Source organism: Amyelois transitella, chromosome 7 (genome assembly GCF_032362555.1).
Source record: "Amyelois transitella isolate CPQ chromosome 7, ilAmyTran1.1, whole genome shotgun sequence".
Taxonomy (NCBI): Eukaryota; Metazoa; Arthropoda; class Insecta; order Lepidoptera; family Pyralidae; genus Amyelois; species Amyelois transitella.
The window spans coordinates 8,958,494-8,976,873 of NC_083510.1; the positions used below are offsets into that span (position 1 = coordinate 8,958,494).

Consider the following 18,380-nt stretch of genomic DNA (forward strand, 5'->3'; position numbering starts at 1 on the left):
AAACTGTCAATCGCGGTTTTTTTAAACAATAAATTTCTTTGTTAATATATCTTTGGGTCTCATGACTATTGTTTCTGTCCCCCTCATTCTCTCTGTAAGAGATATAAACGAGATTCATGTATTTGTACATACATACATATATATAGTCACGTCTGCATCCCTTGCTGGGAAGACTGAGCCAACAGTCTCAAAAAGACCAATAGGCTACATTCAGCTGTTTGGCTTAATTATAGAATTGAGATTCAAATAGTGACAAGTCGCTTGCCAGCGCCTAATAAAGAATCCCAAGTTTATAAGCCTATCCCTTAGATGGATCCATGGAAAAGAGATTGAGTGATCCTATTCTTTTTTCTATTGGTGCTGGGAACCACACGGCTCATGTATTTCTAAAGTATAGTAGCATAGTAGTAATATGCATATTTATTGGTATTGTCTATTACTTATCTAGGCAATCTTTTGAATTTTTTCCTAAGTTGCCTCCTACAACGTCCATACATTTTTTGTATTTAATTATATGATGAAGCGACTCACTTATTAACGTATATTATTCAGCCATTTCTACAAGGTAAAATTACACTGTAACAAAATTAAATAAAAAGTCTGTTTCTTTTGTAAGGTTAGATCACAGTACAATAAAAAAAGTTCAATATGTTAATTACCACCAGTCACCATTGCAATAACAATAAATAGCATAATTTATAACTATTCCAATACTAAACTTCTTTCAATATTACAGTAAATAAATTTTGCTTTATCAAGTCTGTCTATGGACGGCTAGAATAGAATTTAAAAAATCTAATAAGAATATCTTGTCTAAAAAGAGTTAACAGAAGTTTTTTTCAATTTTAAAATCTCTTCTCAGAAATGTTGTGGGTACTTTGTGTGATTTTGATAGGGATTTATGTTTTTGTAGTGCATTGGAAAAACAGAGATTTCAATAAAATTCATAAAATATATCCAACACACTTAAGACGAGTGCCAGTATTAGAACACGCAATCAACTTTCTAGGAAATTCTCAAGGTAAATGTTAATATAATTTTAATTGTGTTATTATTATTTTAAATTAAGTCACTTCCTAAGGTCTATGATGCATTGTTTTCGAACCAGGACGAGTTAAGATGCCCAAGTAAAAGATTATTCTAAAATGATTTACTTCATTAGAATTGGGATTGCTAAATAGCTGAATTTAGAGATTTGTAATGTTAATTGTAATACTAAGATTAGTTGCAAAAAAGAAACAATCTAGTGTCATGTGGTTTTCGCCATTTTGGAATATAACCATTTCATATGTTTCCCAGTACTCGTAATATCATATGAGTAAAATGCCACTAAGTGAAAGATTATATACTTGGGATTGCTTTTGTAGGCGATGGCTAGCAAATTGTCACTTTTTGAATTTAAGTTCCATCAGAACGTGGCTTCTCAGTCTTTTTAAGACTACCGGCTCTGTCTACCCCACAAAGGGATGGACTTACCTGTATGTATTGTCTGTTACAGTTCACATGAAAGTGATAAAGGAATTGGGTGAAGCAGCCATATACATTTACGATGGTATTACAAGTATTTGGCTCGGCTCCAAATTTATCGTTCGTAAGTTTTTCGCTTATTTAATTCAGCTTTAGTTAGAAAAAAAGCTGAAGTCAGCTAATTTTTGCTTTAAAAACACAGCAACGCAAAATAAGATGCTGTCTTTAGCAGCAGGCTTATTCACAAACATATGTCGTATCATGTTTTCATTCTTTACTGTCTTCAAGAGGGATGAACTAATTTTTGCTTTAAAAACACAGCAAAGCTAAATAAGGCGCTGTTTTTAGCAGCAGGCTTATTCACAAACGTGTGTTTTATCATGTTTTAATTCTTTACTATCCTCAAGAGGGAGGATAATATATTTGTATTGTCAACGTTTGTGAAAGGACCTCGAGATCCTGAACTTGAAGCTAACAATACAATAGAAATAAAGAGAAAAAGTAACTAAATGAGTGAACGGAGATATGGAACAAGTTTTAATAAAAGAAAATTTTTCAGTCATCGCAGATCCAGAAGCTGTCGAAGTGGTCATTAAAACATGTCTCGAGAAAGACGAAATGACGTTCGTAACAAGACCATTACTTGGTAATGGCAGCATTTTTGCACCAGGTTTGTAGAATTTGACTGTGTTATGTAATAGTGCATGAGTGTCGGATCTGCCAAAATTAACCTGTCTATAAATGATTTTTGATCAATATATATTTTTTTAAATATTTCTTTCATGTAAAGGTCTTGGTCTTGGTGTAGCTGCAATAGTACAAGTGACTTGTCTTTTTAATTAATTTTTATGTCGATACATATTTCACAGATAATTTTTTTTAACCTTACAAATTGTAGTACAATTTTAATTTTAGTTTCAATTTGGCGACCCCGTCGAAAAGTGCTAGCTACAACGTTCGGACAGAAAACGCTTAATGGTTTTGTCAAGATTTTTTCGAAACAGGCTGCAATTTTAACAGAACAACTGAAACCTGATACAGAAAAGGATAGTTTTTCTATTCTCGATAGAGTTACAAAGTATTCAATGGATTCCGTTTGTGGTAAGCTAATGCTATAGGAATTGTTTATTTTTGTGAATTATTTCAAGCCTAACCCGAAATTATAACCAAATTCAAATTCAAAATTTTCACATTCAATTTCAAATTTTTTATTAATTACGAGTATTCTGCACTATAGGATACTTCATATCGCTTAATAATTGTCAAAACTTTTAGTTTCACAACATTGGTTGACGTCAAATAAATTACTTAAAAACTAAGTTTACTGCCGTTTCCAAGGCATCGTCAGTGCAGAAGAAGCGGTAACAAACTGCACTGCAGCATTTTCTTCTTACCCAACTTCTCTCCTAAACCAATCGTGAGTTAGGTTAGGAATGGGTAAAAAGTCAATAGAAAAATATAAACAGTTTAATATAAATGAATGAAAACTTTATTTCAAATAAAGTAAACTCACCCAATTATATAATTTACTATTAATTTAAGTGGAATAATGATTAACGTTTGTACGAAACTAACTTGTCACAATAGTGAGTTTTCTGTCAAAAGAACATCTCATACCTGATTTTATGTTATCTTTTTGAATGTTAAAACTTTAAAATGAAAATATTTTTAATCTGTTTTAGAAACTACACTTGGAGTTGAAGTGAACAGTCAAAGTGTAACAGATCATCCGATTCCTAAATCGTTTACCAAACTTTGCGATTTGGTCTCCAGCCGTATGTTGAAACCTTGGCTTTACTCCGATTACATCTACAAGTGGCATTGGGATTTTCCAGAAGTTATTGAATCTACTAATGTAGTAAAAAAATTTGTGGCTGAGGTGAAGGTTCACTTACAAATATTTCAATTTAAGTGTATTCTAAATTCTTTGCATCTGATCTAAGTCCTTGATTGCAGATAATACAATCAAAAAGACTCAAAATGAAGGAACAGAATAAAAATGTAATGGGTCAAAGCAAACATGATTGTGGTATGATGTTACAATTTATTAAATTTCCATAACTATTTCATAAATAGATTTATTTTCTCTGCATCATCAAAGTATAATAATAATTTTGTGTTGTCAGTCAGCTTTCCATGAATGTTCGAATTAATGTTTAACAATCTTGAATTTAAAAAAAATTGGGGTTTCTGGCACTTTACATATAATAGGACCCTCTCGGGTGTCGTAATAGGCGACTAAGCGATAACCTCATAAACATAGGATTTTTAGGCGATGGGCTAGCAACCTGTCACTACTTAAATCTCAATATCATCAGTAAGCGATACAGCCAAATGTGGCCTTTTAGTCTTTACGAGACTGTTGGCTACAGTCTCTTTCTACCCCATAAGACATTATGACATCTATGTATCTTTGCGTATTTCGATGAATGCATTGAACGTAAATCCCGGGGTTAGAGGGCTTTAGGCTAGTAGGCTAATCCTTTTGACAGATATCTAGGGTACATCATGACTTTATTGTTTTTACATTGCATAAATAATATTTTATTCGAGGTATTCGCATTAAATTCTAGAGTTATGATTATTTAGATTATTTTGCTTATGTAGACCAAAGTTAATCCCCAAAAATTTAGCCATATTAAAAGAATAGAAATTCGAAAGACTGAATTTATGACATAATTGAAGTAAAATATTTCAAAATTCCATTCAGTCGGCGTACATTAAAACATATTTTATTTAATTAAGAAGAATATTCTTTTTATAATTTTACTTTCTTAATTTCACAGAAAAAGAAATATCTAAACCTAAAAGTTTCCTTGAGATGCTTATCGAATCAGGAGGCAATGAAGGCTTTAGCGATCTGGAGCTCCAAGAAGAGACTATTGTGATGTTATTTGCTGGTACTGATACGTCATCTATAGCAATATCGTTTACAGTCATGCTGTTGGCACAAAGACCACATATTCAGGATAAAATATATCAAGAGTAAGACAAGAGTTAATTTTATCTATTTCTTGTCCCTATTATCTTAATTTCCAAAGAATAGTAATACAGTTGTTTTCATTATCACTTTTTATTCAAAACTCGAGGTAATAGCAGCACACTTTCAAAAGATGTAGTTACATTGTTAATTTCAATTCAATGCTTTTATTTTATAGTCTTTTTAATTTAATCTATAAGAACTTAAAGAATTATGAGATGAATTAAAAACAATAAGTGGTGATGGAAATGGAGTGGTAGACTGTTTTGATAACAATTTCTTAATTCTTTTTGACTTTTTGATTAGTATTTATTTTTTAAAATAAGTTCATCTAAAAGGAGAAAATTGAAATTTCAGAATACAAGAAGTAATTTCAGATACCAAAAGACCAATAGAAGTAAATGATTTGCCGAAGCTGAAATATTTGGAAGCAGTTGTCAAAGAGTCGTTGAGGTTATATCCACCTGCGCCAGTCATCATCAGAAAAGTGGTGGGAAAGGGCGTCACTTTACGTACGTAACTTATCATAAATCACTTCTTCATCTCTTACCAGGCGCATATAATCAAAGTCTCGAAAATCAGATCTTACACAAAATTGTGCCTCTTTACCAAATCTATTATTACTTAAACAATTTTTACATAGTAATTTCGTCATTTACAGCTTCAGGTGTGACTCTCGTCCCCGGAGTGGGTGTAACGATACACATCTGGGCCATACAGAGGAACCCAAAGTATTGGGGCAACGACGCGACCGTGTTCAGACCAGAACGATTTCTCGAAGGTTCTTTGAAACACCCATATGCTTTTTTGCCATTCAGCACTGGTTCAAGGAACTGTTTAGGTGAGTATTTGTAGATCAAATTTGTTTGTCAGAACTTCAGATCTACAAAATTATATTGTTTTTTATTTCTCGCTTCATATTATTATGACAAAACGAACAGTACTTATAGACAGTAGTGATTTCCAGTGCCATATGGGCTGGTCATCAATTAATCGTTTCTGTGTTTACGTGATGTATGCCTTTTGAGTGCATTCATTATGGAAATGTCCCGTTTGTGTTTTCTTTGAGGAGAGCCCAGGATTTGTTAGATTGTGATCCTGAAATAGGCACTTAGGTGATTTCGGTAAACGACTGCCGTCTGCTCTTTGTGTTTCTGTTAACTGAGTGACCAAACCGAGCTAGCATAATTGTTCTTTTTTATTTTGTTATATATTTATTTTGACCTCCATGTTCAAATTAAATGTTTTCAAAGTAAATTTCAAATAGGCTTATTTTATTTTTAGGATATCAATACGCCATGATGTCAGTAAAAACAGTGATGGCACAAATAATAAGACGTTACCGCATCTTACCAGCAACAACTGAAGGCAGTATAGATGAAGAAATACCTGTAAAATATGAAGTCATGATGAAGCATGCTGGGAATTTCGAAGTGAAATTAAAATTAAGGAATTGAAATGGATCGTAAAATATATCTTTTAAATTGTATACAATGTTATAGGATGCAACGCGAAAGTTCTGATTAGATAAGAATATCGTGAGTAAAATTTGATTTAACAGTGTATAAGAGAAGGCGTTAAACATCTTGTAATTACAATAGCCATAGATGTATTTGAATGGTACTTTTTATTATATTTACATAAAATTATTAATGTATCTCGTACTTTCTTGCACATTATAAGAATATTTAAAATTCTATAAATACTTTAAAATAATGTAGTCGTTGGTATTTTGATGTTCGAATTCATTGTTATATCTTAATAACTTATTATGACATCACGTTGACGTGTCTTTAATAATGTAGTAAAATTAAAGGGTCATGACATTTCTAATAATAAATAAAATGATTTAGCATACCTATGCTATATCGGGTAATGACTCGAAGAGTTCTGACCTCTAGTAGGTTATATGGTAATTGTAAACTTAAAAGCTAGCTAATTAGTGGTTTGGTTATCTAGAAAAATTTAGTATAATTTAAGACACGATTTCAATTACACTTACTTCCTGTAATTTAATAAGGAAACTATTTAGAAATTTTGAATTTAATAATTGTTACAAAATTCTCATTTTACGTGATAAGTGGAAACTTGTGTCTTTATTTTTAATTTTTGGATTTTTTCTATTTAATTAATAATTTAGATGCAATAATAAAGTTTGGATTAATTACAGAAGTATACGATAATTAGCTTTAAATTGTTAATTTTATTTGGGTCTTGGTGATAATTGTTTGAGCAATAAAGATTGTTGATTTTACCTTTTTTTTAATCATTAGTAAAAAAAAATGTTTTGGCAAATTTTGAGCTTGGTTTTAGTATTATTGTTGTTGTTACGGTGGAAAAATCGTAAATTCCGGAATGTTGCCGAACGGCTTCCCAACAATATGAAACAAGTGCCTATTTTAGGGCATGTTCTTTATTTCATGGGAAACAACAAAGGTATTGTCTTATTTTTTTATAAAATTTTTAAACAAAATAAAAAAAAAAAACAACTGAAAACGTAAAGAGTGAACCCGCAGCAGCCAAGATATGGAAATCCCTCCCCACATCTCTGTGCCCCGATAACTACAACTTGAGAATTTAAAAGACGATAGTAAATAGATAATTTATAAGTTGTGGATAGGTGTACCTTCCAAGAACTGTCATATCTTGGATTTTGGGGGTTTTCCTTAAAATTATCTCTAGGTTTTACTTGAATATTTCAAAAGCTAACCAGCCATATTACAAATGATAAGAGAAAAAAATATTGGAAGCCAGTCTCTGGGCTCTCATGTTTAAAGGTTTAAGATAGACGCCAAGATAAGAGATCGATGTTTGTTTAAATTTAGTGTCTAAAAAGGAAAAGAGCAGGCACGGAATAATACCAGTAATATTTCCATTACTATCCTACAGACCGTATGGATGCAATTAAGGAAGTGGGCAGAGAGGCCTTAAACCAAAGTGGTAAGACCAGTGCATGGCTTGTACACAAATTGCATGTAGGTAAGAACTGTCTTATTTTTTTTTTAATCTACTCTTATACTAATATTATAAATATCCACTTATTATTAACATTATGCTGAGGGGGCACCCTATCGGGAGCATCATACTTCATGTCTATTTTTGTACATTTTATTGTTTCCTTTTTGTTATGGTGTTTAATGAATAAATTCTTTTTACTTTCAGTAATTGCTGATCCGGAAATCGTAGAATCAATAAGCAAAACATGTCTAGAAAAAAATGAGGTTTTCAACATCTTCAAGATTCTTATAGGTAACGGCAGTATCTTTGCTCCAGGTATGACAATAATTTATCTTGAGGCTCCTTGCAAAATTTCTTCTAGTTTTCAAGGTTCAGTATCATTTAGGACTACTTCTTTGATCAGTTTCTGTACAAGTTCTTGCATAATTTCTTTGAAAAATCCTTTCTCTCGTTTCTCTTTTGCATTTCCTATTGCCTTTAAAGTTGCGGTCTAAATCTTATGAATAGACATGTCGTAAAAGATTTAGAAAAGATTTTTTCCTTATAGACTAATATAAAATAGCTAATAGATAATTAATAAGGTAATAAAATAATTATTCTCACCTGCCTTATAATTTTTTCACAATTTTGATTGTTATTTCGTACTAAGTCAGTCTACCCCGAAAGTGATAAAGACGAATATGTTTGTGTTGACGCTGATGTGATGACAAGAAGAATTTTTGATTGTAATTGGCATCATGTCTTTTTTAAGTGCAAATATGGCGTCATCGTCGCAAAGCCATTTCCCCAATTCTTGCACACAAAACTATAACTAGTTTCGTAAAGATATTTTCAAACCAAAGTGCTGTTATGATGGATTTGTTAAAAGGAGCTGTTGGAAAGGGAACATTTTCCATATTCAATACCGTTTGCAAGTATAGTATGGATACCTTGTGTGGTAAGTGAACAAGATATATCAAATTTTGCTTGTCGAATAGAGTTATATATACAGTTTCTACTTCTAGTAAACAAGAACAACATCAGGTCTCATAAACTTTTATGATTATAAAAGTAAATAAAATTACACACTCTATTTGGAAATTACCAATAAATAAATTAACTTATTGTGGCATAATTCACCCAGTTTGAGCCAGACCAGTAAGTTCTAAGCTTGCGTTTATATCTAATGATACAAAGTCAATAACAGTTTAATTAACAATTGACATTACTAAAATTTATAATCCCAAGACCCAGGTATAGATACTTGTTTGTAGTACAGTATATCTATTGTTCGTTTCTTATAATAATTTATTTATTATTATTACAGAAACAACACTCGGAATAGAGGCAAACTCCGATAATTCGTCATATAATTGCGTGCCTGTATATTTTAATAAGTTTTGTGACCTCATGGCTCATCGCATTTGGAAGCCTTGGCTTTACTCAGATTCCATCCTCAAACTGACAAGTTCATACTCGAAATATGAAGAAATTAGCACATTTTTAAAGAATTTTGTTGCAAAGGTTAAACATGTTTTAGTTTGTTAAAAAAAAAAGTTTTACTAGATTACTGTCAAGTAAGTGAAATAGACGAAAATTGTAACAAATGTTCTTAACATACAAAAGAAGCTGCTGTCTGTCTGTATATAACATTCGGCGAGTAGCATTCTAATGCAGTCTAGATAACGTTTTTACGGGATATTTTTGGTATTGCGGTTGGAGCCGAAGGCATTTTTTAGTTACATCTCGAAACATATTTCAGGTTATAAAACAAAAACGAGAAATCAGTCAAAAGAATAAAACATCAGTTAATTGTGACAGATTTGATACAGGTATATTGCATACTATACTTCCTAATAAAAATATTATTCGATTATTCGTTCCACTTTATAAAGGCAATAAAACTAAAATTATACATTCTATTACAATTATACATCATTACAGATACCTGATAAATGTTCAGGCAATCTTTCATGATTCAAGAATTAAAGTAGTCAAAATCATCAAAATCCCATAACAATTTTAAAATTGTGCATTTCAGACACAGCAAGTACAAAAGTCAAAAGTATGTTAGAGATTTCTATTGAATCGGACGAACTAAATGATTTAGAGCTGCAAGAAGAGTTTATGGTCCTTGTTGTAGCTGGTATTCAAACATCGGCAATCACCATTGGGTTCGTCTCTCTCGTGCTTGCAAAGTATCCAAATATACAGGAAAAAGTGTATCAAGAGTAAGTGTTTTACGTAATTTTTTTAAGAATATTATCAACTTTATATTATAAGATAAATTTAGAATTCGTTTTCACTTTTATTATGTAACATTTTATTAATTTTTATGTAAAATAGTTAAATAACATATAATTGTATATTTCAAAGTAGAAATTATTAACAATAGCACCAGAAGTTTATTTATGTTCCTGAAATATTCGAATTTAAATTATTGAATACTATCCATGATTGAGACCCTACAAATTGTCTGTTATTAAAATATCTGGATTTTAAAATCAGTTAAAACACTTGCAATGTCGGATAAAGGTAAAAAATAAATGTAACTTTCAGAATACAAGAAGTACTGGGGAGCTCTGATCGACATATAGATCCAACAGATTTACCTAAATTAAAATATTTAGAGGCAGTTATAAAAGAGACTTTGAGGTTATATCCGCCAGCGCCTCTTATTGTAAGGCAAGTGTCGGATGACGTCACTCTACGTAAGCATTTTTTTCTTTAATTAGTAAATAAATATATACGGGACAAATTACACTGATCGGGTTAGCCTCCAAGTAAGTTCGAAACTTGTGTTACGAGATACTAGCTCAACGATACTATATTTTATAATAAATACTTATATAGATAAACATCCAAGTCCCAGGCTAATCAGAAAAACTGCCAATTCAGAGGAACTTAACAAATATTAAGTCTATGTAAAAGCTGCACTAAATATTCATCTAGCATTTATTCATTTAAAGTCGTTTTTAACTAAACAAGGGGTCAAAATATATGCAGTAATTTTATACCAAAGTACCAAGACGAGATGACATTTAAATATTATTTAAATGGATGAAGTAATAATTTCAATAACTTTTCAGCGACGGGTTTGAAATTGGTCCCCGGAGTGGGTATAGTTATCCATATTTGGGCAATTCATAGAAACCCGAAGTATTGGGGGCCCGATGCTGATGTGTTCAGACCAGAGAGGTTCCTCGAGGGCCCGTTGAAACATCCTTGTGCATTTATGCCCTTCAGCAATGGCCCAAGAGGTTGTGTTGGTAAGTTTGGTGATTTGAGATACTACGTTCCTAAGGCCTAGCCACTTATATATTTGCTTCATTTGTAAGTCAACCTGTTTTCATTTATCATATTCATATTTAAAGTTTCTCTGAATCTCAACTCCACCGCTAAGCTTTCCAGTCTATCTGTCTATCTTGTGACTTTAGCTTGTAGCTCTGTCGAGAATCTTAGTAAGATATTCGCAAGTAATCTACGTACACATTTGGTGTGGGTTGCACCATTTAACTAAACGATGACCAAACCAAGCTGTCAAAACGGTGAAATTGGTGTTGCATCATTAAAAATTTTCAAACCATCCCCTCACGTCAAATTTTACTGGTAGGTAGCATATCGGTGTCAATAACAAGAAAAATGGTGGTGCATTTAACTAGGAAAAATATAGCTTGTGTTTGTTCGTCGTTCAGCATTAAGTGCAGCCATAATTATTAAGTGAATACTCTAAGCGAGCATCCCACACTTAATTAAAGCTTTCTTTTAGGGTCTCAGTTTGCTATGATGTCTGTGAAGACAAATTTGACACATCTTGTCAGACGATACAGGATTTTGCCAGCAGATAACTGTAATCAAGATGAAGAACTGCCTGTAACTTTCGATATCTTTGTAAAACATGCTGATAATTTTGAAATAAAATTGGAGTTTCGAAATAAGTAGCAGTGTTATCACTTCGAAGACTTATTAAGATTTTGGTGTACCTACATGAATAAATAAATATTAATCAACTCAATTTCGAGTATTTTTTATTTGGACTTTTTTGATTTTTTAACAGTTTGTATTAGAATAAAAAGTACTGTTCGGTATAGTGCCATCTATGGAGGGTCATGTTCACTAAACAATACCTGTAGCTGGTGCTGCTTTTATTGTATACCTATGTTAGTGTTAACTCAACAAATTGTTAACAGATGGCACATAAAAAATATTTAAACGCTTTTATTTCACTTCGCTTCCGTGGGAGTTTCTAAAAAATTACCTACTTTTGTTCTCGAATAATGAAATTTATGCACACGACGTTTTTGGTTATAAGAACTAGCGGTTAAGCTTTGAAAGCAAAGCAGACAATGAGACATAGCGCTTATACTTTGGAATAGGATCACTCCATGTTTTTCCCATGGAGGTCGTCCAATATGGATTAGGTTCCTGAGCGTGGAGTGAGCCTTTTGTCCATGACCCTTGATTCGTAAAATTTTTAAATTAAGGACTTAGGACACTTAAAAAAAGGATTATAGCCAATAGAAAAATGTGAAATAAGGACAGAATGTGGCATATAAAAAGGAAAAAAAGGGGTTACAAGAGGCGTCGAATGTTTGCATGGAAACTCATCCACGACCACTAACATGTGGACGAAGTCGCGGACAAAGGCTACTTTGTATAAATGCAGATTATTTATTATTATACACAGTGATTTGGTATTGACTGGTCATTAACCTCTCCCTTCTGCTCATTTAACCCCTATTATTTCTCATGTCGCGAGGGAGTGCCCAGAATTGTGACCAGAATTCTAAATCATACTCATCGTAATTACACCAACCAATAAGTGGACTCTCAATGCGCACATTTAAGGTTGTAATTGGCATGTCTTTGGAATATAACGTTTGGTGAAACGCACGTGTAACGGTACCGTGTTAGTAATGCTTTAGTGACTAGCTTTTGCCTGTCTTCGTCTGTGTTTAATTAAAATTAAAGCGGCCCCGCGCTTGTAGGTACTATTCTGCCGCCGCGCCATAGTGTGACGACTTCGATCAGTTTCTTGTATTACAACTTATCACGGGCCCGCTTTCAGACTGCGCTGGTTTTCAGCTGGCTGTTGATGTGAGCGGGCCTTAAACATTACGTACCTAGTGTAAATTATTCATTTGGTGTCTTATACAATCAATGTACAAATGAAGTCAGCAAGGTCAAGTTAGATTCAGCCTCAGCAATTACACTATAATGAACTCTATAGAAGTGACGTGAAGTCATCAAGTAATAGGTGTGACCAAGGACTGCTGAAATTACTTCGTAGTATTTTTGCTTGTTAACAACATTGTTATCTTTATGTTATAGTTATTTCATTCACTCATTCAGAAGTTTAGATTTCTTTCCATATTAAATGTATGTAAAATAAGAATAATAGCTTTGCCATTGCTTTATTTCAAATCTGCGCTTAATAATATGTTGAAAAAGTTTCTGAAATAAAGTGAGAATTACCATAATATTCTAAGTATTAAGAAATTTACTATTAAGAAGTTAAGTATAGCTTATCTAGTCCCAGTGATTGTCACAAAAGTCGTAAGAGGACGCAGAAATAGTGTGATGCAGACATTTTCCAACAAGAAAATTCTTCTTTTTTTGTGCGCTGCTCTCGCATTTGCGCGCCCTTTCTTGACTCCCTACAAAATCCTATAATGTCCTTTTAGTTCTGTACTATCACCCATGGGCTGACGATACACGTTACACGTGATTTTCAGATATACTCTTTTTGAATCTTAATACTTTACTGATGGGTAGGAACAAAAAAGATGAAAATATCCAAGTTATGTTGATGAAATATTAAAAAAATTTGTCTCCTTCCGGGTAAATTTCGGAATTAAGGGATCGTTGACAACCCTAGGCATTGGCATTGGTAATGATTTATTTTGCTATGAATTTACGCCGTCTATGGAAAGAGATGGAATGGTCCTATTCAACTCTACCGGAAAACATACGGCACTAGAGTATTATTTACTTTTGTTACTTAGGCAATCATGGGCCATTAACGTGAATTGTACTATGGTATTAAGTGGTGACAATTTTCATCGAATATAAATACGAAAACGAATAGTCGGGGAGTTGAAAACAGATACTGAAATACAATAATCCATATCCACAATACTTCCATGCATAAAGAAAAAATATGATATAGATACTTTTGAATTAACACACACATGCTACCTATTTTTACCCGACTGTACCAAGACAAAGCAACCTGTCGCACTATTTGAATCCCAATTCTATCATTAAGCCAAACAGTTGAATGTGGCCGCAAGGGATATAGGTAGATGTGATTATATGTCTCGATAAAATAAAAGAAAAAAAAATGTTAAACGTTTAAACCGAATGTTTATTAGCGGCGTGATTCTACTTTTTATATTATAATTCAGCTAGTTTTTTTTGATAATATTAATCAACCGGCTATTTTACAAAGTATTCGTAATGACAGCCTTCATTTCGGGGAGGTCAAAGGTCAAAATTCTTCTAATGGGTCTCGGAAATGGTATGATGACTCGTGAACCAAAAAATAATAGTTATCTTATGATAGATTATATAATTTTTAATAGAAAATATCTTAATGTCACTACCATTGAGATGCAAAAATAGAACCCAAAATAAGGGATGGCGAAATCTGAGTAAGATGGGTACGATAGACTATAGAAGCATTATTATTATACTCATTATATTTTTAATTGTTCCTATAACGTGGAACTGTTACTACTCTCGAAAACCCGCTTACTACATGGCCCATGCACATATTACCATAAATAATTGAAAACATAGATATAATATGTGTATGTAATAAGAATTAATTTGAATTTCGTTATTCGAACCCCCTAAAATTTGCTATGAAATCAGTTATTAGCTCATAGACTAAAAACGTCACTTGTGATAATCATTGAAATTTGCGGAGTACCTATGGGTTTTCAATAGTACTATCATAAAAGATATAATAACATAGTATTATTATTGAGGTAGGCGATGTTTACTAAAGCTTACAATAAAGTTATTACAACTCATGGCGTATCAGTAATACTGTGAAAATAATTGCATTATAATATGTATAATGTGTTACAAATAAATAAAGTGTTTTTTGCAGAAAATCTTATTTGTTTTTATACTTTTATGTGGAACGCACCTAAACGAATTTTGTAGTGTTCATAGGAATTATTTATTACTAGAATAGAGAAGTATGCAGTACTTATCGTGTGTTTACTTATTGATGTATATTGTGTTAATGTTTTGCTCCTGTAAGGTAATATATTATTTTTTATTTTCATCACTTTCATATTTGCATATCTCTTTTTGGTGCATAATCCCTTATTTGTTTGTATGGATTTGTCATGAACAAAATCTATTATCAATTTTATACTTTGGTTTTCTTTTATTAAAAACAAAATATAAAAAAAAGATATTCATATTCATTGATCAAAGTTATTCATACGGCGTTTGTTTCTATAAAAGTAGCATATCATACCGCACCTATGCAGGATCATCAAACTATATTGTGATTCCCTTGAACTACTAAGTTATATGTTTGGATTAATAAATTTCAGAGTAATCCCACGGTTACTGTCAAAGAAGGTACCTTGAGAGGGTCTATAAATAACTTACTGGATGGAGGAATATATTATAGTTTCAAAGGGATACCTTATGCACGGCCGCCCTTAGGAGAACTAAGATTCAAGGTATTTAATTCGGAATTTATAAAAATTATTATAACAAGATGCTTTCGAAACATAGTGAAATTAATGAATCTTTATTTAAAGGATCCACTGCCACCACAAGCATGGATTCATGAATACGATGCTACTAAACACGGTGCCATATGTGTACAATTTGACGCTATACGAGAAAATATTACAAAAGGAAGTGAAGACTGCCTGTTTCTTAACATTTACACTAAATATTTGAAAACTAACTCAAAGTTTCCTGTGATGGTATACATTCATGGTGGGACTTTTATGTTAGGAAATGGAAATTCAGATCTGTATGGCCCTGAATTTTTACTGCAACATGACGTTTTAGTAGCAACCATTAATTACAGACTGGAAGCATTTGGGTTCTTAAGTCTAAATATACCTGAGGTACCAGGTAATGCTGGCATGAAAGATCAAGTAGCTGCTTTGAAGTGGATAAAAAAAAACATTGCTCGATTTGGCGGTGACCCAGATAATATAACAATATTTGGTGAGAGTTCTGGTGCCGCTTCTGTGACTTTACATTTAATGTCGCCTATGTCAAAAGGGTTATTCCACAAGGCTATAGCACAAAGTGGTACTTCCTTAAGTGATATAACTGCTTTTGGTAAATATGGTAAAAAAACTATTTGTAAAGTCAGCACAGCCCTTAATATAGAGGCTAGAAATAAAAATGAATATCTTCAGATATTACAAAATATAACTGCCAAAGATTTGGCAGGAATTACGTATAAACTCACATCTGAAGACAAAAATGGTCTAGATACAATAATATTTTTTCATCCTACTGTGGAAAACTCATTCAATGGTGTAGAAGCATTTATGAATGAACAAAATATTATTGATATGCTTGTTGCACAGAAAACTAATGCTGTACCGTTAATGATTGGTTATAACTCTGCGGAAGGTTTGTTTGTACATGGGAAAGAAAACGATGATAGAAAATATATAGTACCAATAGAAATAGCTGCTAAAATTTCTAAACAAAAATTCAAAGAAATGAATGAAGTAATTGAAAAATATTACAATAGTAACCCAAAGTATTTGAATACTGATGATGCTTATATAAGTTATTTATCTGACAAAAACTATTTATATGATGTAAATAGATATGCAAAGCTTTACTCAGTTTATACTAAACAACCAGTATACATGTACAGATTTAATTATGATACTGATTTAAACTACGCAAAAATTAAATCTGGTGGTAAAGATAAGAAAGGTGTTGCCCACGCTGATGATCTGTTTTATTTATTTCATAATAAACAAAACGATGATGCATACAAAACTCAAGATAAATTGAAAAATATTATATTCAATTTAACAAAGATGTGGACTGATTTTGCCAAAACTGGGTACGTATCTTTTTCAATTAATTTTACAATTAACATGTTGCATGCATTAATTCATATAATCACGTCTATATCCCTTGCGGGGTAGACAGAGCCTTGAAAAAATGACAGACCAGGTTTAGCTGTTAGGCTAAATGATAGAATTGAGATTCAAATAGTGACAGGTTGCTAGCCCGTCAACTGAAAGAAGAATCCGAAGTTTATAATCCTATCCCTTAGTCGCTTTTTACGACATCCATGGTAAAGAGATAGATCGTAGTTAACTATTTTGAAAGGTTCCAGTTAAGACGGCATGTATAGTTGATAAGAAAAAAATCCTTTTAAAGGTATACTAAGCCCTTTACATAATGGAACTCACCTTCACACCTCTCTCCCAAGGAGATTTACATGCCGTAAATTATGTTTCGGTCATCAACTTTCTATGTCTAGTAACTTCATTGCAAAATCAGATAAAAAATACATTTTGTACAGTGGAAATTATTTTGTACAGTATTTTGGAAATTCTATTTCCAGGAATCCTACACCGGACGGTAGCCTTGGCATAACGTGGATGCCATTAAGTTCCGACAACCTGATAATGAAACTAGAAGAACCTCTATCATTAGGACCTATTCCGGATATGGAAAGTCTGCGATTTTGGGATAATTTGTATTGCGAAGTAGGATTACCGTGTCTTGCTTCCATTGAAACGTGAAAAGATACAAAAAATGAATATATTTGGAAAGAAGTAGGAAGACTTTTGAAGAAAATACATTTTGGAGAGAGATTTGTGGACTGGTTAGTTTTCATAATTTTTTCAAATAGGCATTAGTATTAAAACTATTTCATTACAAAGTAGAAGATTATTAAATTATTTTAGACCTTTTTAACTATATATAATAAGTTAAACCGATGTATGGTTTCTTGTTATTATTTTCGCCATAGTTTGAGAAATATCGTGACTTTCTTTTTCTAAAATTGTATTATGAATTATGTGTTTGTAAAAAGCTCATTTAAGATGTACGCCATAATTATCTCTGTATATGATATAAGTCCATATACACAAACATAAAGGTACACAAGATATGGATGTGTGAGAACATAAATGATATGGCTCTCGTCATTCTCAATACATATATATAATGATTCATTTAAAATGAATGTATGTTGTAGAATTTACTAAATATTTACTTTAAAAAAATTCAATTTTGGATTTGGCATTTGTCTTCTTTTGTCATCTTTTGACAAGAGATCGTGAAGATCAAGATGTTACAGTTACAAGCCCATCCAAGAGATACGCATTAACTCAACTTCTTAATGTTCGCGGACAGTACTAAATTGGGAATCACTACATAGTATAAAACAAAGTCGCTATTTTAGACTGTTTGTCTGTATGCTTAAATCTTTAAAATTACGCAACGGATTTTGATGCGGTTTTTTGTAACAGGTAGAGTGATTCAAGAGGAATGTTTTTATGTATAATTTTTTCCGAATTTTGCACCCGTGCGAAGCCGGGGCGGGTCGCTAGTCGCTAGCTAAGGTGTGGAATGAACTACCTTCATATATGTATTATATGAAGGTAGTTCATTCCACACCTTAGCTACACAAAAAGAGTAGCCGCGGGCAACAACTAGTACATGGTATAACAATTTTGACAATGGTTTGTTGAATTAGGCAATTGGCCATACCTGGCGTAAATAAGTGTCAACTAAAGAACCATATATCAAAAAAATCAAGGCCTTAACCTTGATTTTTTTGATATATGGTTCTTTTGTAAAAATATATATATGTTACTACTAACCTGAAACTGTTATAGGTCCCATGTGAAACTGTTATAGGATAAAAATCCTTCACGAGACAGAGCCAACCGTCTCACAAATCCTGAAAGGCCACGTTTAGCTTTAAGGCGTAATGGTGGTATTAAATTTTTTTTTGATAATAAAACTG

At 32.3% G+C, this 18,380-nt stretch overlaps 2 protein-coding genes across 2 annotated transcripts; both read left to right on the forward strand.

Moving 5' to 3' along the window:
• Positions 1 to 1,992: 1,992 nt before the first annotated feature.
• On the forward strand, positions 1,993 to 11,356 carry LOC106139766 (uncharacterized). The gene is made up of 16 exons (XM_013341262.2): positions 1,993 to 2,137; positions 2,383 to 2,568; positions 3,150 to 3,346; positions 3,424 to 3,496; positions 4,254 to 4,452; positions 4,805 to 4,959; positions 5,109 to 5,288; positions 5,732 to 5,888; positions 6,729 to 6,883; positions 7,337 to 7,426; positions 7,610 to 7,720; positions 8,157 to 8,342; positions 9,426 to 9,615; positions 9,944 to 10,095; positions 10,474 to 10,653; positions 11,154 to 11,356. Exons 1-16 carry the CDS (start codon positions 1,993 to 1,995, stop codon positions 11,324 to 11,326), a joined length of 2,529 nt encoding a protein of 842 aa, XP_013196716.2. The 3' UTR covers positions 11,327 to 11,356.
• Positions 11,357 to 14,639: 3,283 nt separating this feature from the next.
• Positions 14,640 to 17,148, forward strand: LOC106139768 (juvenile hormone esterase-like). Its single transcript, XM_013341264.2, has 5 exons — positions 14,640 to 14,657; positions 14,959 to 15,090; positions 15,172 to 16,009; positions 16,232 to 16,457; positions 16,968 to 17,148. Exons 1-5 carry the CDS (start codon positions 14,640 to 14,642, stop codon positions 17,146 to 17,148), a joined length of 1,395 nt encoding a protein of 464 aa, XP_013196718.2.
• Positions 17,149 to 18,380: the final 1,232 nt, after the last annotated feature.

Excerpts from the sequence above, each read along its gene's own strand:
- LOC106139766 (XM_013341262.2), top strand. The coding sequence starts at position 1,993 with ATGGAACAAGTTTTAATAAAAGAAAATTTTTCAGTCATCGCAGATCCA. Across the intron at positions 5,289-5,731 it reads TGGTTCAAGGAACTGTTTAG|GATATCAATACGCCATGATG; the intron begins GTGAGTATTTGT and ends TTTTATTTTTAG. Across the intron at positions 9,616-9,943 it reads CAGGAAAAAGTGTATCAAGA|AATACAAGAAGTACTGGGGA; the intron begins GTAAGTGTTTTA and ends TGTAACTTTCAG.
- LOC106139768 (XM_013341264.2), top strand. Across the intron at positions 15,091-15,171 it reads TAGGAGAACTAAGATTCAAG|GATCCACTGCCACCACAAGC; the intron begins GTATTTAATTCG and ends CTTTATTTAAAG. Across the intron at positions 16,458-16,967 it reads ACTGATTTTGCCAAAACTGG|GAATCCTACACCGGACGGTA; the intron begins GTACGTATCTTT and ends TTCTATTTCCAG.